The 24,341-nt window shown below is 40.2% G+C and overlaps 1 protein-coding gene across 1 annotated transcript in view; it reads left to right on the plus strand.

Moving 5' to 3' along the window:
* The window catches only part of CDH8 (cadherin 8), an 815,205-nt gene that overhangs the window by 600,335 nt on the left and 190,529 nt on the right, over positions 1 to 24,341 (plus strand). Inside the window, exon 8 of the mRNA XM_085636856.1 lies at positions 84 to 220. Coding sequence (XP_085492982.1) covers positions 84 to 220 — 137 coding nt within the window. The remainder of the gene's footprint in view (positions 1 to 83; positions 221 to 24,341) is intronic.

Below are 24,341 nucleotides of genomic sequence, written 5' to 3' on the forward strand. Positions count from 1 at the left end.
AAAGGATTACTTAAAGTGTACTGCATTATGTAAGGTTCCCCTAACCTTATATTGAGTAGATTACAGTGAACTCCTTTTTGTAGGTTTTCCATTGATCGGCATACCGACCTCGAAAGGCAGTTCAACGTCAATGCAGAAGATGGAAAAATCACTTTGGCAACACCGCTGGACAGAGAATCTAATGTTTGGCACAACATAACAATCATGGCTACAGAAATTAGTAAGTTTGCATGATTTCTTCTTATTAATCTGGGGCTGGCAGATAGGGCGGGGGGCTGTGCTTTCATTATGTACAAAGCGTGTGTTAAAATGTACTGCCAAAAATACTTTGGCACATTATAAACAGATTTAGAAATCAAAATGGAGGCAGTTTTTACAAAGCTTTTCTCCCTACTACATTTCTCTCCTGTTTTCATTTGTCTTGTGCTGGATGTTGGCCAGACCTCTTTGAACATTTAGATGCAAATGCAGGTCTTAGTTTGAAAATGTCATCCAATACAGAAATGTATTATTTTGCATTTATTTTCTAGCTCTAGTCAAGTGCATGCCAAAAAAACAGCACAGAGACAGATTTATCGACATTACGCTGACATAAAAGTTTGGGGCATTACAAATTATTTCCTCCGATAGAATGAAAGAACAATGCTCTGAAAGTTTTGTCTTGGTTTTGTGCTCAGAGATGTCTTAACAACCGATGAGTGCTCTAGTGAATAATTTTCTCTAACATATATTTTTTCAATAAATGAGAATATCTCAATTGCTGCATTGAAAAATTGGATACAGTTGCAAATCTGAACTAATTGTTCCAAATTGGAATTGGAATTAGATGCCCCAGATAAGACAACTGACTATGCAACCTATTTAGGGAGGGTCTAGAGTTGTTTTCAGTAAACCATACAAGGCAATACATGTCAAATAAGACAAGTAGATTATGTGATACTTATATATGGGTACCCAGAATTAGTGGACTGGTAATGGCATTTTCTTCTTCTTCACTATTCTTCTTAGAGATTAATGCTATGATCAAGTCAAGGTTGGTCGATCTGTGCACACAACATTTATAATAAACAAAGTCATAACCTCCATAATATTTGAAAAGAAATCAATGGAAACAACATTGGAATCATGTCAATATTTAGATAACATACCAACAAAATACTTACATTCACTGACAAAATCCTTGAACAGAAAGTATTCAAATGCAGTTAGTGGTGTCCAAGTGTATTCTAGGATGATTCCCTATCTGACATTTTTCTGACTCTTCTCTAGGTTAGCAGATCATTTGAATGGTGGTCTTTTAAACAATATTGTTTAGAAAAATGTCTTGAAGAGTAGGTAGTTTGATTTTGTTCTGCCGTTTTTTATCCAGGACATTGTAGAGCTTGATCAATGCACTTGTAGAGAGTGGTTCCATGGTTTATTTTATTTTATTTATTTATTTAAGCTTGTACCGCGCACAGCTACCCACAATGGGTTTCCCGGCGCCAGGGATAGACTGTAGAAGAAAAGAGAATGTCACCTTGACTTAAGGCCTCTGCCGACTATTGGTCACGCTTAGTAAAGAGCAGGGTCTTCAAAGCCTTACGGAAGCGGAGTAAGTTGGTCTCAGATTTTAATGCCAATGGGAGGGAGTTCCAGTATTTAGGACCAAGAGTGGAAAAGGAGCGGCCTCCCATTTTTGCCAGCTTCCATCTTGGTACTGTGAAATTGCCAATGTCCGATGACCTTAATGAGCGCAGGGGTCTATAGGGTTTTACCAGCCCCTGAACATATACTGGGGCGCTACCCTGCTTAGCCTTGAACATATAGCAGAGTGCCTTGAATTTAACGCGTTCTGGGATGCTCAACCAATGGAGGTCACGCAAAGCGGCAGTGGCTGAGGTGCGTCTGGGGACATTCTTTAGCAGGCGCGCGGCCGCATTTTGCACCACCTGCAGCACATGTATAGTAGCTTTATCTGCGCCCAAATAGAGAATGTTGCCATAGTCCAGGCGTGATGTTACAAGTGCCTGGACTACAGTTCTGCGAGAGGAGAGGGGGAGCATCCACAAAATCTTGTGAAGCCATCGCAAGGTTGAAAAGCAGATGGCTGAGACCTTAGTAGCCTGTTGTCTCATAGTTAGCCTGTCGTCAGTAATGACGCCCAGGTTGCGAACTGCCGTAGATGGTGTAGGCGCATTTCCCAGTTCGATGGGCCAATGGCGAGGACCCCAAAGATGTTTGTTCTGTCCCAGAATGACCACCTCGGTCTTCTCCCCATTCAGCTTGAGACAATTTCTCCGCATCCAGTCGGCCACAAGAGTGAGGCCCGACTTGAGTGCGGAGATGTTGTTTACGTCTCTCCCTGACAAGGAGAAGACAATCTGGGTGTCATCTGCGTAGGAAAACAGGGTTAGCCCAGCTTGTTCGACTATGGTTGCCAAGGGTTTAACATAAATATTAAATAATAAAGGGCTAAGAATTGAGCCCTGGGGGACGCCACGGGTGGAAGGACAAATGGCGGAGGCAGCTTTAGAAGAAAACACTTGGAAGCTTCGGTCACTAAGGAAAGACGCCAGCCAGGCCAAGGCCTGGCCTGCCACACCTAGAGATTTCAGAGAGTCAATGAGGATGGAATGTGACACGGTGTCGAAAGCTGCGCTCAAATCCAGCAGGATGAGCGCCATGGTGTTTCCCTGATCGACACCGTGCCTAAGACTCTCTGTCACCCCCAGGAGGGCTGTCTCGGTTGAGTGCCTAGGCCGAAAGCCCGACTGAGAAGGATGGAGAAATCCAGTGTTTTCAACCAGTTTGGATAGCTGAGAATTTATATGTCTCTCCAATATCTTTGAGAAAATTGGCAACAAAGATATAGGGCGAAAGTTAGCAGGATTTGAAGGATCTGCACCCTGTTTTTTTAATAACGGTACAACCATGGCGTGTTTCCAAGGTTGTGGGACATGGGCCTCGCTCAGAGAAGCGTTGAGTAATTTAATGATGGGGGGATGAGTGAGGGGGTCTAATTGTTTTAATATTTTGGCCGGGAGAGCGTCCTGTGGGGAGCCCGATCTCACACTATTTAAACAGGAGAGGAAAGAAATGGCGTCTAAGGGCTGCCAAGTAGTGACTACTGCATCAGTGTCATTGTTTTCCAATTTTTGGACTATGTCAAGGGCAGTGTACATAGTACCTGGAGGTGTAGTGAAATTTTCATAGATAAGATCAACTTTATCTATGAAGTAATCCGCTAAGGACTGACACTGAATGCCATCAAGTGCCGGGGGAGGAGGGATCGAGTTAGCACCAGTCAATTTTTTGACAACAGAGAATAGCACCTTTGGGCAGTTTTGTGCATCAGTCACAGTTTTCCTTGTGTAGTCTGCTTTAGCAGTTTTACAACTGTAGTGGAATTTTTTTAAGGCTTCTTTATATGTGGCTTTACGTGAAGGAGAATAGCCTTGTCTCCATTTACGCTCCAAGGTCTTACAATGTGAGCGGAGGCTTTTAAGTTGTTCCGAATACCATGGAGCAGGAGGGTGGTGTGAAAATGCGGGCTTTGATGTCATTGGAAGCGCTGTATTGACTGCAGTGGTTAGCCAGAGTTCAGTGGCGCAATTGAGAGCGGCAGTTGGTAGTTCAACACATGGAAGTGTTTTGATCAGTAGTTTATTGAGTTCTGGCAAGTTAATCTTCCCCCAATTCCGAACTGGCCGCGTAGTTTCCACCTCAGGTCTTATTACTGTATCAGCCATGTCATAAGAGAAGGGGACAGCTAAGTGGTCGGACCAGGTGATTTGTAGGGCTTCACGAGAACAATCTAGGGACAGGTTAGATAGGATCGGGTCCAGTAAGTGACCGGCACAATGAGTGGGACCTGTGTTTAGAAGTTGAAGGTTTAGTCAATTTAAATATGTTATCTGCGTCAAAATCGAAGTGTCAGATTGTGGTTGAAGTGTGTAGAACCTGTTTCCGAGAAGCATTGTGCACAATACTTTGAGTATTAAATGTGACCCATAAGGCCACATGAATAGTATGAAGGTCCTTTAAGGCATATTTAATTTATTGTGTTCATCTGTATGCAGGTTTATTTACATCTGAACCCCCGAAGCATTGAACTCCCTTAATTCTATGTACAAGATTCATGGCTAGGCTAATGTACAACACATTGTAGTAAGAAAGGCATGTCTTCACTAGATCTCTAGCCAACTCTATCCTGTGTGCATCCAGCAAATTAAATGTCTTACAAAAATGTTTAGTTCACTTGACTATTATAAGAGAACAATGTCATATGCAATCAGATATATGTGTTCCTAATGACTGATGAACTTTTAACCAGTTACAGTGACATTCCTCATCATAGGGTCCCTCATCTATCACTGGGAAGTAGCCGGGATTGGCCCTATTGGTCTGGTAATGATATAGTGAATTGTTTATGGATGTAGCATGATCAGTTAAACTTTGTGTAAGGGTGGGCTACTATTCTACTAATAGAGTTCTTCATGCTTCCCCAACCACACAATTAAAAATGACAAGAGTTGAAGATTTGTTGGCCTTGCTTATCAAGGGGGTTAAAATGATTTAGCGTCTTCCCTGGTTTGACACTTTCAATATGCCTTGCTATTTATGTTACATTCAAACAATACAGTCACCAACATGGTCTCTTGTTGAGGTGTGTAACAACTGCTCCTGCAGAAAACAAAATGGTTTTTTCACAGTGGACACAGTGTGCAGTGATGATTTTTGTTTCATTAATAGTGGCTCCCCAAATAATTGGCTAGTGCCCAGGAAAAAAAATGCTTCCTCCTTGTTTCTGTATTTATCCACAGTTATAGAAGTCTCTTTCATCCTTTTATTTTTAATGATACCAGAATTTGTTTGGGGGATCAATCTTGAAGAGAACCCTTTATTCAGAATAAATGATCTATTTATGCGATGATCATCCTGTCTTGGATTACTGTTCTCTTGCCTATGACATGGTTGTGACTAGACATATTGCACAGTTGACGTCAATACATAGCATGGAATTCTAGAAAATAATTGTGTTATCTGTTATCAGATGGATAACATCTACATAATCAGTAATACTAAATTCAGAATTCCCCTTATTAAACCAAGATGATGCTTTCTTAGTTTTTCAACATTTCCCGAGGCAATCATATATGAGTGACAAATTACACACTTGATATGCAGAATTAGAGCAGTGTAATCTTTTGGTCAGAATGGGTCTCTTGTTTGATAAACCGTTGAATTTTAGCTGGTCAAACACAGAGGGCCGTTGAAGATGATCAGAGGTTTTCTCTGCATTAAAGGAGACCAGGTGCCATAGGGATTGCTGCTTTTCTGCCATACTGCCAACAAATCAATCTAGTAAGTGTTGCTACTGATCTACCCTTGATAAATATATTCTGATTAATCACACTTAATAAATAATGGGAATAAGCTACCAGTCTCATAGACATAATCTCTATATAGATTTTCCATTCTGTATTGATAAGACTTAAGGGATGATATCTAGAATTTGATATGGGATCTCCTATTTGTTTGGGAACTATAATGGGTTCCACAAAGGTGACTTGACCAATACCAAAATATTTTGATGGAGGTCATAACACTCTGGTGTTAGTGACACCCAGAAATAGCTACAAAGTTCCATTTGGAGTAAATCTGAGCTAGGAGTTTTTTTCCATTTTGAAGTTAAGAATTTCTTTGTTAATTTCATCGGCATTTAGAGAGATTTTTAAGGTAGACATATTTATTTTATTATCATGATATATCTTAATTAAAATGTCTTAAATCTGGCTTTAATATAAAGAATTGCACAAGAAAGACAGACACACCAATTAAAACACCTTTATCACAGTAGCTCAATATGCCTTATTCATCTTTAACTAATTTGATTTTGTCCCATTAATTTATTAATTGGCAATTGGTTTACCTCGTTAATTAACACAGTCGTAACACTTTGATTTGCTTTTCCAGGTGACCAAAGTTTTGTAAAGTGCAGCTTCTGTACAACATTTACAACTAAGCATGTGCATTACTTCTTTGGAAAACGTAGCATCAATATTTGTCTTGAAGATAATCATTGCTGAGAAAAAGCATAAAAATCAGTGATATGCTACAGTAAAGAATTTCAACAAGAGTTGAGTGTCTCTCTTTATTGTTTGCATCAAGATAATACAAAAGATACATTTAAATGGTACTACTGCTAGCATAGGAACACAAGCAATACAAATAGCAGATACTACCTTGAGGTAAAAGTATAAAAGTCAATTTATCTCTCACTTGATTTTTTACTCTTGGTTCTATGCTTCTTTCAGTCAGGTGTATCAGCCCACTTTGAGAGTAGTGGCATTTAATTACACTATTCGAGTCTCACAAAAAATAATATTAAAAACAATAGTCAGCTTCATCCGTTATTTGGATGAGGTGGATATTACATACTGCTAGGGGGTTATATTTAACATTTACCAGAATCGTCTAGAATTAAGAAAGTGTTATGATAGTCAAAATGGAAAAAAGAATTTGGAGTTTAAAATTAGAACATATTGTTTTTCCTCAGGTGTGTATTTTGTTCTCAGTGTACCGAACAGCATATTTTTAGCTTAATTCACACTTAAGATTGTTTTGCTTGGTGCCAGTATGTCTGTTAAATTGTCTCCAACTAAAACTTGAAATGAAAGCCCAAGCTCACATTTTATTACCAAAATTATCTGTTTAGAAAACAAATTAGAAACTTCTCTTTAAATGTATTGATGAGGCATGTATGAGCTGTACTTTGTGCAATGTATTTGTATGAAATGTGTGACTCGATGTGAAAGATGTTCTGCTTTTGAAATACTAACAATACAATACTAAGCAAAACAGCTGAAGGGGGCTTGCCTACATTCACTCAAAAAGGAATACACTGTCATGTGGTAAAAGGCTTAAGTGGGTGATGATATTGTCATATTGTCTCTTACTTGCTCCTAGTTGAGCAATGAAAAACACATAATTATCCTATCACAGAAAAACACAGTTGAGCAAAAAACTATTTTAAGGATAATTCTCAGATATATCCAAAGTATTCATTACACAAAGCACTCTATCAAGCAAAGGAAAAGTACACACAGCTAATCTACAGTACATAGAATAGGTAGGATCAGGAGGGATGGCCCTGCAGACTGGCAGGAAACTGCCGCTAAAGCGGCGATAATGAGCTTGATAATATGCCCTTGTGAATTCCAATAGAAGCCCATGTTCTGGTGTGAACATGGGCTTCTATTGGAATTCACAAGGGTATATATTATCAAGCCTATTATCGCCGCTTTAGCGGCAGTTTCCTGCCGCTAAACCGGCAATAATTTTAATGCCGTTCTTGATAATATGCCCCTTAGTATCTTCTGGGAATTGGAGTTTAGAGACTTATGATCATTCACTGATCTACCGGAGACTTTCAACCCTTGAAGTAGTTCATTCTAACAAGGAGTACTAGACAGTATAGTACATGAAGCAATCATTCTGGAACAGTGGTGCTCTAGCCTCTTCTGATTCTTTGTGCACACCATTTTAGAGGGGAGCAGTGTTGATGAGATGTCTTTGGCGAGCCTGCCTGTGGCATGCAAGCTAACTATAAGCAAAGTCAGAGTGGGAGCTAGGCAGGCTCCTATGATTACATTTCGGTAGATAATATTGACTATCGCCACAGCTTCAACCTGTGTTCAGAAATTTAAATACAAGTATGCGATCTTCAATTTTCTTGAGTAGATGGAAGTAAAATTGACAGATTACACAAATGTGTTGGGCTAAACCTCATCGTGTAATGCCATAGCCATTGGAAAACACAGCAAAGGAGAACAATCTAAAAAAAATAATAAAAAATTAAAAAAGTTCTAAAAGGTGGATGATAGATATGATTTCAATAACTGATCAGAAGCTATATAATGAACTGATTTGAATATTTAATATATTCTGTGTTTAACAAATTAACTTTTTGAATTTTCCTTTTCTTTTCTGTCTTGTATTGGTTAACTGCTGTTTGTATGCAGTATGTATGTATTTAACCTCAAATGTATCGATTGGAGTTATATAAATAAAAAAAATTGAAAAAAATGGAAAACCCAGCAAAGGGCAGTTTTGCTCTGTGTTGTCAAAGTGAATTATGAGCTGTTATTAGGCATTTGATTGAGTTGATTTTCATGACAATTTACACCATCCAACTTTCACTTTTAAAGAAGAATTTCGTAAGGTGCTAATTATCTTGCAGCTTTTAAGTACCGTCTTTGTGATGAGGAATGTAAACAACTACAATTATTCAGCAATTCCAATGAATTCATGTAAAGTTTGAAGATCAAAGGAGAGAAATCCTAACCCTGAGATGGCTCCACATGACATCTTGCAGCATTCATTGCCTGCTGCTGCAGGTCTTGCACTGTTGGATAATTCAATCTGCCCTTATGTGAAGCCCAAATCATTTTCTTATTTTCTGCACTAGAGCTATGACATACACTGAAGCCTTGATTCTTGCCTCAGCTCTCGAGTACTTCTGTAAATGGGCACAGGTCAAACTGGTAATATGACTTTGACCTGAAGGTGGTAAAACATTTCCTGATTCACAATTTTATGACTGGCACAGACAAAACTGCCACGGTGCCTGAACTTTTAACAGTGTTGTACAGTGGGTAGTTGTTAATAATTTGGAATTATGCAGTTTTGATCTGATTCTCTTAAAAAAACTTCAGGCTCTGCCAACAGTAGTGGGAGATGAATTGAGAGAACAAAGATAACTCATTTTATGTGCACATATGTGGCTGAAGGCTGTTGAGCAGTCCTCAGATCGCACAGTAAAGATAAAGAAAGAATGTAGCAAAATGGTACAGAGTGAAATGTATTATTCAGTTGGAATTCCTTCGACTCTGAATATTGTTGTGAAGTCACAAAAAGTACACGGCCACCCTATGTGGCTGCCTATATTGTATATTTTGCATACAGCAAATACTCCATTAGAATCTAGTCTAATTGACAAATTTCATTAAGTACCTAGGATCCTAAAACGTATTCTTAGGTCTTTTTGAACTGGTCCAATTGTATCCCCCTGACAGTAAAATTATGGCATGAAACGTTATATCCTTCTTAAAAATGCTGGATTAAAAAAATAATAATAATCAATGGGAAAGGGTGTCTTATGTATGACATTGAATATATTTTTTAATGCAGTTTTTGAGCACATTTCTTGGGTGCTGTGCATTTGATGGTAGAAATTGAAGTTCTTGGTCCTGCTGATCTACCAAAGCACACTACTCAAGGATGTCCCTTGTATTTATTTATTATTTAACCATTCAGTTCACTTTGTTGAATTTGTATTTTGACCCGTGTTCGGATTATAGCCTACTATATTCAATATGGATAGAGAGGCTAATGGAAAATAGTTATAAAGTCATCAGGTACTTTCTCCAATTCTAAAGTGTAATCAAAATAAAGCCTGAACTTAAACTGTGGAAATCCTCAACTCAGGCTGTGCTCCCTTATAGACAGACCAGTAGTTCAATACTTGGAGCAAGTCCAAAATGTCTCTGTTTAGTGAACCAAGCTAAGTGGTATTTATTTAGACTGAAAACTCAAGACTATGCCTAAAATCTCACGAGAATATTGGAAATTATTTAAACGTGATGTTTTTGCCTCAGCATTTGTAGGGCAAGCATGACTCTTCCACCTGTATTCAAGAGCAGGTGGTAAACAGGTTTCCAAAGGTATTCCAGTTGTCCCATTTGACTCTTTAGTGGAACTAGGGTGATATTTCACTCTACTTCTGCAACAAGTGATATCATCAGCTGCACTATGCCTGATCCCAAACAATCACTCTTATATGTGAAGCCATTTGTTTGAAGAGAGTTGTTTGCAGTTTTGTGTCAGCAGTGGACATGCATGGCTTTCTGCGTCTGCCTCTGGTTCCTTGTAATTATATATAGAGATGGTGGCCTGGTTCACAAAAGTAAACTTACACTTTTGTGTAAGTTAACTATTTTTTTGGTATTCACAAACTACAAGTTTCATTTTATTGATAGTAATTTTACAACTGTGGAACACCCATGGCCGAGACCCCACACATATAAAGATAGGCCTGTCCAATCTATTTGTGTGCGGAGTTCTCAACTCCTGACTGGTCTAAGGGTTCAACATTTATACCCGGTGCCAGCTTTGCAGTAGGACAAGGTTCTGGAGGTTTCCACCCCCAGAGGTATTTAGAATGATCTGCCTCCAAGCCCTGGCCCTAGCATGCCTGAAGTCACAAAAGACTAGTGTCAAACCCTTTGTGTGTGTGCCTAGGAAGAGCCTTTGTGATGTGCAAGTGTGGTAGGTGACAGCTCTTCCCTCTTATAAAAAAAATCCTGCCAACACCTATCGCCCCTTTGTCTAAACAAAGACCTACTGCTAGCTGCACCTAGTCATATGACTCAACATACAGACTGCAGACCCCAAATGGTTAGGACCAGAAAATGCCAACTTTCTAAACATGACATTTTTAGAATTGTGACTTAAAATTCGACTTTACCATCAAAGAGGGCTTTAATGTGCAATTCTTTAGATACCAGACTGACATTTCTACTTGCTCCCAATTAAAAAGTTATCACTTATTAAATGTAATAAGGTAACCTAATGTTATCCTATAGGAGAATCAGGCCTTGCAGAAGTGAAAACCTAAAAGAGTTTTTCGCTACCAGGGCATGTGAAAGTTAGAAGTAAGTATCTAACTTTTTAAATGCACTGCACACTGCCCTATGGGATGTTTATGGCCTATGCTAGGAGTGACATATGTATTTAAAAGGAATGTTTGGGCCCGGCATAAGGTTTATTTTGCCAGGTCGAAATGACAGATAAAAACTGCATACACATGCTACATTTGCTGACCTGAGACATGTTTAAAAGGGATACATAAGATGGTGGCACAATTAGTGCTGCAGGCCTCTTTAGTAGCATTTAATTTACAAGCCTTGGGTAAATATAGTACTACGTTATTAGGGATGTACAAGAAAATTAAAGGTGCCCTTTGGGTGTAAGCCAATTTGACCATGTTGTAAGGGGTGAGCACATGGACTTTCACACACTTTGACACTTGTTAGCAGTGGTAAAGAGTCCTACGCCAATAAAAATGAGATCAGCAAAAATGGAGGACTAAGGCAAAAAGTTTAGGGGAAGACTACCCTAAGCCTGACAAGAATAACAGGGCCTTTGTAAATATGGTGCAGTTCAGCTATCTCCCTTTCACACAATGCAGCACAGCAACTTCCGTTGCTATATTGTGTTGTGTGAAATGTTAGTAAAGTTGCTTCTATGCCTGTAGAGTCACTCTCAGCGTCAATGAAAGTGGAGTCATCTTTATATGTTTGGGTTTGTGAACAAATTTGAATATGTTGGAATGGTTGACCTCATTTTAAATTAGCCTACTTTTGTTAATGTATGATAAATTGGTAAAATACAAGTCAAAAAATAATGAAATCTGATGCAAGATAGACATCTTAAAATCATGTGTATATCACAAACAATGTCACATTCATAAGATTCAGTGTACACAACATTCTTTTTGCACACTTTTAGAGCTGTGTGGTGAGATAAAAATGTGGCGTAACTGTAACACTGTATCTCTCTCGTAGCATATAATTACATTAAATGTGGTTCTTTGCATTTAAAGTGGATGTTGTTTTCTCGGCCATTCTATAAGCATTTCTTAGACCGTGAGATTTTGTTTCATTCCTTTTGTAAGTTACTGAAGCAAAAAAAAGCTTGCATTTGAGCCAGAAGTTGCCTATATACCAGTGTTTAAAAAAAAAGGTAAAAGGTTATTTTGAAGAGTGTTTTGCAAAAACGTCAGCGATATCCCATGCATTTAAAATGCACCTGAAGACAATGCCATGTGTTCATTAGCTGTAGGATTCTGCATATTTCACAAACGTGCCCAAAAAGGCAAAGGATGTAATTTTAATCTGTTACGACTCAGCACTACAGATGTAGAAAATAAACGCATATACGGATTGGGCATGGAAACAGTCAATAAAGGTGCAATGGAGAGACATCTTTTCAGTGCAAGGTTCTGTATGGGATTGTAAATTAGAAAGTGCTTGTCGAGTGGTTGCAGGCTAGAGCTGCAGTACCTCGGACACCGGGTTTAAATCTCGTTCTGGCCATTTACTGTCAAGCCCCAATCACATTGCTGAACCTTCCATGTGTTTATCTCCCCATTCCGCAGCTTTATTGCACGCGCCAAGTGGTTTCCGCAGCAGATAATGCATCGCTCAGCATTTTGGGAAGTGCCCCTAGGAGTAACTACTGCATACACAGAACATTCCAGTTTCTCCATTCGCTGCCTTGTTTTGCCATTGTGGTAAATTATTTTCTGCAAATATCAATATAATAAAAGATTAGTATAAACTTGACAGTACAAATTTCCCTTATATGTTCCACATATAATACAGAGAAGGAGAGCAAAAAAATTGAAGATCTATGGAAAACCTTTCATATATTTCTAGAAAATAAATTATATATTGAGTTGGGAATAGCACATTATTTAAATGCTAATGAAAAGTTCATTGGCTCCACATGATCTAAGAAAGCTGGTTTTTATATTTGCTTTGACAGGGTTATGCTCCCCATGAAAGAAAAAGAAAAACTTATTAATGCATTTGCTTTTTGCCAAATTTTGCACATGTGCAGATGAGTGCACAAAAGGCAAGTACATGGGAGATCCCATATTCTATAGAAATCCTGATCAATCAAGGTGGCTGTCAAGGCCTGAAGTACAGCGTGCTCATGTGAGATAATGACAGCGCAGCCGACGTAGCGCAGCACCAAGCAGTGGACAGAGAATCCATCTTAGTGGTTCCTGAGAATCTCTGAAGCCTTGCAAAATTCCTCAAGGCGATCTTTAGGGACATCTTAAATGTCTATCATATTTTTGGGGATTACATATACTGCTGTCATTCAGGGACGGCCCTCGATATGCACACAGTTTATTTGTGCATATAAAGCTCAAGAAAAAATTGTGTCATATATCATGAGACGAGAAAGAAACAATCAGCAATTCACAAGCATGCCAGCGATTTGCACATGCTTAGATGTAAACTTGTATGGTAGAATTCTAGATGAAGTGTGCAATGTTAGTCCTCAAGGGTTAGACCCGTGCCAGATTTCAAGTATAACCACCGACCACATAAATGATTCATATTTATCCCATGTGGACACCCTGTAAATCTGTAACAGATGCAAATCTTGTAGAGCTCCTAAAATATAAGGTATCTCAGAAATTACTGTAAGATAATATACCATTATTTCACTTTAATAGCAGCTTTCCTGTGTTATGACCTTTCTTAATTTATTTTCTAAATCACTAAGTTAGCCATGACATATGATATACCTGAACAAGTGAAAACAGTTCCAATTTTCTGCTGACCATCATTGGAGCCTTTTTCGACACCTTTTTTGAGGTCAAAATAGTTGCTACTTGTTCATGCTTTACTAGTGAAATTCAATTTAGTTTAAAGTCTTCTTAGCTTTCCAATTTTTACAACATCTTAGTTAGGCCTGAGAAAAATATCTATTGCGCGATTGCAACCTTGTGCAAATCATTATTATTGATTTTCGTGCATTTTTTTAATGTAATTTTTGTTTTCTCTTGCTTATGCAATTTTCACCCGCATGAAAGAGCTCACGAGTATTGTGAAATAGAACGTGAGCAACAGCACATGTCCAGTTTACAATTTAGCACACAGAACACCAGGATCCTTCATGTAATGCACGTTATTTTTAACGAAAATTAGATGTATTACGCATTGAAAATAATTTACAATTTCTCTCTTCAATTGACTGTAGTTAGAGTTAATGTCCTGCTCATGGCCCTCAGTCCTATAATCATTTTACCCTAAGGCCTATAAACGTTATGTAAATAACTCTAGCAAATAATTCAAACCTTATTAATAAGAATCTTAGACAACAGCAGTAACTAGAAAGTGTTTGACAATAATCAGATCGTTGTCAATAGAAGTATTTTCATTTCATTTTTAAAAATGTTTGCTTTTAAAGTTTTAATGAAATACGAATATTAAATTACCTTCCCTCGAAGGAGACCCTTTGAATACGAATGCATTCATAAACCAGAGCATGCAAGGGTGCCTTCTCATGCAAGAAAATTACCAATTATGCCTTACTATATCATTGGATGTCATTCTGACGGCTACTGTATCTAATTAAAACATTTAATTGTAGCCGTGTAAAATCCCCATGGCTTTCTGACTTTAATAGATGGGAATTTGTCGCTTTTGAATGGGCCATAATAAGGCTGATATTTCAAATTGCTGAGGCAATGGATAATGTAGTGCTTCTCTCCTGATGGCTTCATGTTTCTTTAAGAGTTAGCACTCAGTGGATTTCCCACAACAAGCTGTCAATCATTGTGAAAGGCAAGGTTGAGAGCACTGGATGTTTGGTACTTGGTTGATTACCTCAGATGCTTTTATCCCATTTGGAGGCAAACAACTGACTTGTGGTTACCAGGAAGTGAGAACAGGAGGAGAGATAGAGGGGAACACACAGTGCGTGGGATGCATTTTGTAGGCATCTGAGAAAGACCACAGCATTAATTTTTTAAAGCAATGACATGAAGAGATTGATACTGTGCGGCTTGCTACCCACTATACATAATGTAGGCTGGCTACGTGGTGGGAAATGCAGTCGCTATCTTTTCATACATTTGTGCCTAATATGTGAATTGTGTTATTTTCATTTCTCTTTATCTGTGGATGATGGCTCGACTTTAAAGCATGTGAGAGATACCTGGAGGCAATAACTTTTGGAAAGCATGGATCTACAGTACATTGAATTGCATATGGGATAGGTTGTGTGAGCATCGTACATTCCTGTAATGTGAAGTAATATTCAGTAACACAACACGTGAACAAGATGTGACTTAGGGCCATATGTATCAACACATTTCCCCATAGACACAGAATGGGCAAAACCCTTTGATGCATCTGGCCCTTAATGTGTTCAGTATTAGGACACCAAATCACATAACTTTCATAATTACACACTTTTGTTGACCTCCTTTTAGGATATTGTCCTCAAGATAAGCTAGAGTAGAACACAACTATCAAGTATGTCATATAGGCCTTTTTTTTTAGCATGATAACTTAAATAGTGCATTCAGTGTCCGGCTTCCGGTACAATCTGTTTGTCAAGTGTTGAGCATATTTGAGCATTCACGTTGCTTCAGTGTGAGGTATTCCTGATGTGTGTTTGCACGAGCAAGAGCCTTTGCATACATGAAGAAGGTACATTCTCTAGAAAGGTTTCCCTCATGTTGCAGAGAGTAGGTCATATGCTACGTGCTGTTTCTTCATAAACTGCACATTCTTCTCACCTTAGAAAGATCGCCTGACTCAGGAGTGCTACATTAACCATTTCCAAATGAATGTAGCACTCCTTACCCAAGTATATGGGTACTTACCCAAGGAAATTTAATATTTAATCATGTGTTTAATATCTAGACCAACCTTAAACATGTTGCATGATCACAGGGAGGAACAGAAATGCTTGTGGATCATCAGAAAGTTGTCTACATAGTACATTATTCGAATGGATGAGTGCCAGTTCTATAATAGAAACACACCTTTCTTCAGATACCAATACGTGGACTACCTGTGGGTGGGCTACACAATGCAATCCACCAATGGATGAGTGTCTGTTTTTGTCATGGAAATACACCTAACACTAAGTGTATTTTGTGGACCACCAGAGGGTAGTTTACATAGCGTATTCCACAAATGGATAATTGATGTTCTATGATGGAAAGTGTTAGAAATTGGGTTTCTGGTTGGCAGATGTATGCACACTGACCAAGTAGGAACCACACTCCTAGTTAGGGTAAGTCAATAGCCCACCCTAAATTAGCTTGTGCTCAAGCTCTGGTAGATTGGCAGAGAGCCGTCCGGCTTAACTTAAGAGGCAATGTGTAAAGTATTTGTGAAACACTTCAGATAGTAATACAGTGAAAGTACATACTCACACACTAGTCCTGGCCAGGTCTTCCATCTTCCCTGGGTTGGGCTCCAACCTGGCTATAGGGACAGAGACAAAGGCAGGCCTGGGGGTCAGTTTTCTTTGTGTGTACAGCACACAGAGTCCTTTGAAGTGTAATCAAGACAGAACACAACACATTTCCAGCCATTCTGTCAGAAAGATCCACTCCCACTGTACTCTGTCCCCATTTGTTCCCATGTCTGAAAAGGAATATACAACACACAGCAGGAGAGTCATTCACAGTCATGTGACCCTGGACACAGGCAGAAAGGCACATTTGGATTGGGCAGAAAAAGGCCAACTTTATAAAAGTGGCATTTTCAGAGTAGTAACTTAAAATCTGACTTTATCATTGAACAGTACTTTAAATTACGATTCAAATGATTTAAAGAAGTTTTTCACTATCTGTTAGCACTATGAAGTTATCATTTATTAAGTGTAATAAGGTAACCCTGTGTATGTCGTTGGGATAGATAGCCTTGCTACAGTGAAAACTGATTTTAGTCGTTATTTTACTGTGATGACATGTAAAACCTAAGTACACATGTCCTACTTTTTAGGTACCATGCACCCTCCCCGTAGGGGGACTCGTAAATACTAAAAAGCAAGGTTTAGGCCTGGAAAAAGATTCATTTTGGCAGGTGGAAATGGGCTTTTAAAACTGCACTACTGGCTTCAGTGACAGGCCTGAGACATCTTTTATAGGACTATTTTAGTGGGTGTCGCATGAGTGCTGCAGTCCACTTGTAGCATTTCATTTACAGGTGCTTGCTATATATAGTACTTTGTACTAGGGACATACAAGTAAATTAAATGGACCAATAAGATATATATCAATATTATCATGTTTTCAAGGAGAGCACTTTACTGCTCATTAGCAGAGGTAGAGTACAAAGAGTTCTACAAGATAACAAAAATGGGTTTAGAAAGAGAAGGCAAAAATCTAGGGTAACCCTACAGAAAGAGCTAGTCCAACAATTACACACAAATCTAAACATTACACAAAACTTAACAACTTTTTGCAGACTGCTATGTGGAAATAGCTATGGGGACACCCATCTGTTTTCACTAGTTTCCAAATGTACATAATAAAAGCAACAAATACCCACCAAATGTACATATTTTGCAATTACTCATAAAATAGGCAATAGATGGACTCTTCGCAAACATAGCATTAAGTACAAGTCCTGCATTCAAACATTCAAGTCTCAAGTAAGCAACCTTCATAGTTACATTCAAATGCCATATATTCAGGTTCCCAGTTGTTCAATTTGCTATAGAAGGTCGTTTTCTAAATAAAATATTCATTTTACCAAACTCAAATTCACAAAATAACACTTCTGTTTTCAGTAAAGGTGTGCTATTCCAGGACTTTTGCCCCAGTCGTGACAGGTTGAGGTTGGGTTAACTGGATTAGCAGCAAAAGGGAAATGCTTCCTGGGCAATAAAACTCTTGCTCTCAATCCTCAATTCACTAGCACCGTATGTAAAAAAAACCAACCAAAATGGCCACATGGATTTAGTTTTCCAAGACTAACCACATCTCAAGAGAGTTAGAAATCCACCAAAAAAGGTATCACTCAGCTAAAGCACCCATTGTAAGAGGCTTGTTTTAGGGAAGTGTTAACCAACATATGACATAGAGATGATCGCCTACTAAATTCCTTCTCTAATCAATGGGCCTAATTTACAGTTTGACAGTTTGACAGATAAGAGACTGCATCGCAAATAGGATGGACATCAAGTCTGCTGTATTACGAATATGGTATACATATGCATAGGATGTAATGCAGTTGCTATATAGCAGATTGTTATATGATTACATAGGCCTCAAGCGAGAAACACAACTATTTTGCATGTTTACGTTTAAAGTTGATATCTTTCTTAAACGTTGACTCTTAACACATATTTGCATTCACGCACATATAGGATAATATTCTCTAAAATGGATTTGCTTACATTTACACTCCTCCATAGGCATATTCTCAAGGCCTTGAACATTCTGTACCAGGCTTAAGTTCACTGCACAAAATGTTGATGGTTGTTGTCCACTGGGAAACAGCCCTGCAAGGGTAGAGTCAATAATGACGGCCTGACTTGGGCTCTGGTATAGTAATACGAGTGAAATTTGTTATATAAACAACACCATTCCTTTGTTTAGGCAGGGGAGCATTTCACATTTGCTGTTGAGGTCACCCCATGCTGGAATTCCAGCCCAGCTGAATCCTGTTTACTTTCCTAAGAAGGGCGATGGCCTGCTATACATAAGAGGGAGCACCCAGATGAATCATACTGTTAGAAAGGGTGTTTCTGGCTGGCTAGGATATGCACCTAAGCCACGTAGAACCCACCACTCTAGTCAGGGTAAGGGAGTTACACACCCAAGATAACCCCTGCTCACCCCCTTGGTAGCTTGGTAGAGCAGTCAGGCTCATTCCAGAGGCAATGTGAAAAGCACAACATAGACACACACCAGTGACACACTAGGCATATCCCAAAAAGAGACTGCACACAAGGTTATATAAAAATATCCTTTGTATTATACATAAAACACATTGGACCATAATCACATAAATCACTGTGCCACTAGGCACTTGTTATGACATCACATAGATCATAAAATCACTTTTCCAACCAGGCAATTGTCATAACAGCATAGGTATTGCAATAAGGTAAATACTCATACTTAGCACACGTTTGAAAACAGTTGACATAAAATCATAGTTCGTGCACTAAAGGCAAGACTGATACGGTGTGGATGTTATAAACCCCACCATCTCTATGCATACCATGTACACTCTGAAATGGTACTCGTTATCCTGTCATTTGTAAGGTATCAACCGACATACATCATAACAAAATGCAATTAGGTTAGAGCCAGCCAATATAAATAACCAGGTAACGTCACACATATGCAGCATGCAGGAAATAAAGTGCCTCATCATCAAATATGATCCTAAACAACTGAAGCCTGTGGTGAGTAAAACACCTAATTACCGAAGCACCTAGGATGCAGCACATTTGCCTCCTATCAGGAGTTATACAGTACTCAGTGCACCATGTAGGGTGCAGAAACCTCTGGGCACCTCCTACATGGATTACAGTAGTCTGGTCAACTTTCTAAATGCGACCAATGACCACCGGGACTTGGGGGCCTCCGTCGAGGTTCCAGCCCGCAATATCCATACACCCTACACGTGCCCCCAGATACATGTAAAGCAGCGGGGGCACACAACACTGAAAAATCAAGCACAAAGACCTTGTTTGGTCTCTCCACAATGGGGTCAGCAGGTCATCTACTGGCCACACATCCTCCCTGCCTCGGCAATCAGGCCCACCTAAGCCCTGAGCCCTGCACCTGGAACGGAGCACAGGTGTGAGTAGGGGGGCTGGGCAATGAGAGCAGTCCAGACCTCGCAGGAATCCAGCTGGGGATGCCCCAAATGAGGGTGGCTGTTCCAGCTTTTGGGGTCGTGCCTCCTTTGTGGTAGGCAACTTCCCTGCAGCCGGGGCCCCCGATTGGGGGAGGTTCACAACATACAGTGCAGCCTGTCAATCCCTGGTAGTTATCGGGTGCTAAGGAACGGCACCTCTCCTAACGTGGAAGTTCTCTGTGGGCACAGTGCTGCTCCCAAAGGGGTCACACATCGTGGTTTCCCTGGTTGGGGGTGCACTAAATGAGACACGTGCTGCCTTCTATAGCAGATATCCCCTGGTACGCGTCTCCAGGGCTTCCCATAGTTCACGTCTGGCATGAGCTGTGGAACCTCTGCTGCTCTCTATGCGTTACGAGGTGCTCCAGACATGCTCCTTGTCACCAGGAGCGAAGCGCTTAACATGCACCTTCGTAGCAGGACATTGAGCCAGTTAGTTTGCACTGCACAAGTGGACAATAAAGTTCTCCCCTGGTCACAGAGCACTGTACTGAAACATGAATCAATTCAAGGCTATTGCCCCATGGAATCCTTAGGGACCTCAGCTAAACAGTGAGGGGGCAGCCCATCCATCCCAAGAGAGCACCAGGGAGCACTAGAGCAGAGGATCATCAGCTGGCCAGCACATCAGGGTACTTGCAGTAAAACTGGCAGTCCTTCTTGTAGCCCTGTAGGCCTCCGGTCAGCACAACAAGCAAAGGAGTCCTATGGCAGTTCCTCCTGGCAGCATAAGAGTTCCTTCTGGCCAGGTCCAGTCTGTAGAGCCAGCAGCGGCTGGTTACAAGTCCACGCAGTGCCTAACATCATGGAGTCACAGCCCCTGTACTTATACTCCTAATGACTTTTTTCTGGGGGCACTTCAGACAACTTTAGAAGTGCACAACACCCCTATTCAATTCCCAGCCCCGGCTCCAGACACACTACAGGGGGGCAGAGAGAGCATTGTTAAAGGTAGGCACAGCCCTATTCAGGTGCGGATGACAACTCCTCCCACCACTCTAAATGCAGACCAGGCCTATTCAGCTTAACTATGAGTCACCCAGGAAAGGCAGTACACATCTCAAACCCCCTGTGACTGTCTAAAGGGAATGCACATCCACAGCTCCTGTCAGTCTAACCAGACATTGAACACACAACCAGGCAAGGCACAAAGAGTCAATAGCACACAGCAATGTCTACTTCTAAAAGTGCCATTTCTAAAATAGTAATAACAAATCTGCTTTCACCAATAAGCAGGATTTATCACTACTATTCCTATCATACCAAACATGGCCACGTTACCCCTTTCATATAGGAAAATACCACTGAAACACATATCAGGGAATTCCCAATGGAAATCTATGAGAAGAGCAGCCTCACGTCAGTGAGAAACCAAATAGACTGTCTGTCACTACCAGGATGTGCCATTCAACGAAGGCACATGTCCTACCTTTTACCTATACAGCACCCGCCCATAGGGCTACCTAGGGCCTACCTTAGAGGTGACATATATGTTGTAAAAGGGGAGTTTCAGACTTAGCAAACATGTTAAATGCCACGTCACTTGTGGCAGATAACTGCATGCAGGCCCTACAGCAGTAGAGGCCTAGATAGGTTTTAAAGGCTTCTTCTGTGGGTGGCACAAGCAGTGCTGCAGGCCCATTTGTAGCAATTAATTTACAGGCCCTGTGTATTTCTGCACCTGGTGTTTTCCTTCGATTTTAAAATCTGACAGTAGCCCATCTTTCAGTAGTAAAGAATTTAAAGAAAAACTCATCTCTCTGCATCAGGTGAATGATGTTGTTGAGCGATTGATAAGCACCCTCAAAGAGACAGTGCAGGGCTCTGCACTGGAAAGACTTGAACTCAAATCAGTACTTCACTCTCCTCTTCATGCGTATAGGTCAACTCCCCATTCTACTACACGTGAAAGCCCTTCCACCTTGATGTTTGGGAGAGCCGTGGGACCCAAACTGCCACAATGGACCACTGAAAGATCTATTGACATTGATATACTTTGAACTACGGATTTGTCTCACAAATGCAAAATGAAAACCTATCAGGATAGACGCCGCTGTGTCTGGATTACTGTGTTCAAAAGAAGAGACCAAGTCATTGTGAGGCAGAAACAGAAATGCAAAATGATGCTCCTTTAAATGCTAACCCACTGAGGGTTGTGAGTAGGAAAGGACATATAGTGACTGCTCATCTACCTGTAAAGTCCATGACAAGAGATTATTCTTATTTCAAACACCTGTTTCAAGGTTCTTTGACTCTAGTAGTTTAACATGAGACCCTCCCATCTGTAAGTCAGGAAAGCCCAAAGACTGCACCCGTGCCAGTGTCACTTGTACCTGTTTCACCTGTGCCGGCCACAGATGCCTCTTTTGTTTCCTGTGTCTCCTCAACCTCGCACAATAAGATCTGGAAGATTGATTTGAGCACCTCGAAGACTCATTGAGGAGTTATGATGTATATATGAATTTTTTAAGGTGAACTTTTTATTCAACAAAGGGGGAGATGTAATGTGGTGTGTGTTAGAGATCGCGGGACCCCTCTGTTGCCTGAGGGACTCCATAGAAGTTTGAGGTAAGTGATTGGATATGGTTAAGAAAATTCATGACGTAGTACAGGCAGTTAATGGATTACACTCTGAAGAATAAAGAGGTGTAATACCGAGCTTCATGTGTGGCGGGATCATTTACATGTACCCAAGCTGGGGAGGATGCTACAATACCCATAACGCCATCCATCATTTTACCATACAATGCTAAATGAGTCACAAACTCTGAACAGATCCAGACATAGACTTTTATTGAGCAGAGAGCTTTTGTACCCAATTTAGCTCACTACTGTAAATATATTGCTGTGTGTTTTTATAATATACCAGAGCTGACACTAAATATTCTTGTACATCTAGTGTACACGTATTTTGAATATAGTCTTTATCTAAAAGCCCAATTTAGTGCTTTGAGCAATCATCAATTCTTCAGGACTCTTAGCCATAAATTGCAGTTGCTTTATATTCTGGACAAGAGAGTTTTTATTCATTTCTACCCAGGCACAATTCCTTCATGCTCCGTAGGGGTGCAATGCAGGCCATGGATTTGATTGTGTGATTTGAAAAGACTGCTAAAATATTAAGATAATGTGTGTAGGACTGATGTCTTGGCAGCATTGCTTTCTGCTGAAATAATCCGTGAATGACTTCAGCAGATTGTGGTTTAATATGTGAATTAATGTTTACGATACTGACAGCTGCTCTGAAACTACAAACTGGAAGGCACATAAATGACTTTGAAATCTGTCCTTTTAGACAAGACATGATCTCACATGTATATCATAACGGTCCACTTGAATGGTCTAGTTTATCAGACACATAGGTATCATACTACAATTACCAACTGCATCACAGTGTGTCAACTCAGGAATGGCCGCTGTCTTTGAATCAAGGTCTTGTGCCATTTTTCCCATTCACTTTGAAGGGAAGAGGACATAATTTGTGCTAGTATCTTCATTTCTGTCTTAAAAGTAATGTAAACAATGTGTGGCTTTTGATACTAAAGGGTGGGCCTCTTTAAACTGTATTGTTTTAAAATGCTGCACACAGTGGAGCTTGAGAACACTGATCTCCCTGCTTGCCTACTGAATGGTGAGTCCCAGAGATGCTCTGCAAACAAATACTGTCAGTATTCTGCAATTAGATACTGTGGCTCACAATGTATCCTCTCTGTCCTGATCATTATTCCAGCTCAGCTTTCAAAGGTTGCTTGGCATTTGCAGGATTTATTGCCGTATTAATCTGCCAGCAGCAGGAACACAAGCTTGAATTCAGAAGCCGAGAGCCCTTATGTAAGCCTGGAAAGCTTTTCTTCTCAGATGAGAAAGTTGTTTTTCAGTGACATATCATAGGAAATGGCCTACAGATCCCTTAACACTTACTCTGCAATAGACTTGGTGAAGAAGTTGTTTGTACTTGTTAGACCTGGCATCCTTAGTGTGACTTCCCTAGTCTTTTTGCCTCTACCTCCCATCATTTTTATGTTATCTTGGACTTCGTTTTTGCTGGTTTAGGTACTCTGGGCACTTTACCACTGTTCAGTGCTAAAGTGCAAGTGGACCCTGTGTAAATTGTAATTCTGATTGGCTCTCCATGATTAGCATATTTGATTTACTGGTAAGTCCCTAGTAAAGTGCACTGTGTGTGCCCAGAGCATGTAAATCAAATTCTTCCAGTGGGCCTGGTTCACTAGCGGTGCCACCCACACGAGTAGCCCTGTAAACTTGCCTCACACCTGCCATTGCAGTGTCTGTGAGTGCAGTTTTAAACTGCCATGTCGACCTGGCAAGTGCACCCACTTGCCAGGCCCTAACCTTTCCTGTTACTACATGTAATGCACCCCCCAAGGTAGGCCCAAGGTACCCCCATGGGCAGGGTGCAGTATATGTGAAAAGTAGGGCATGTACTGATGTGTTCTATATGTCCTTATATTGAAATGCTGCCATTTTCGTTCTTTACTATTGCAAGGACTAGTTCATTCATAGACTATCATTGGAGCCTTGTAACATTCTACAAGTGTAACTTTCAAATGGGAACAGCTAGAGATTTGGAGTTTGGGCTCTCAGAGCTCTTGATTTAATAACACACCTTGTAGAGACTGTGGTTTTTAAATTGTCTGTTTGAAAATGACTCTTTTAGAAAGGGGGCATTTTCTTCTTTAACCATCCTGTGCCTATGCCTGTCTGTGGAATCAATGTCTGGTTTAGACTTGCATGGGCCTGTGTGTGCATTCACTCTAGACAGTCACGCAAAGGGATTTGAGGTGTGCTCTGTATATTCTAATGGTCCATCAGCCGGCTGAATAGGGCTGTTCCTGACCTCTCACAATGCTGTCTCCACCC

Source organism: Triturus cristatus, chromosome 12, assembly GCF_964204655.1.
Source record: "Triturus cristatus chromosome 12, aTriCri1.1, whole genome shotgun sequence".
NCBI classification, from domain to species: domain Eukaryota; kingdom Metazoa; phylum Chordata; class Amphibia; order Caudata; family Salamandridae; genus Triturus; species Triturus cristatus.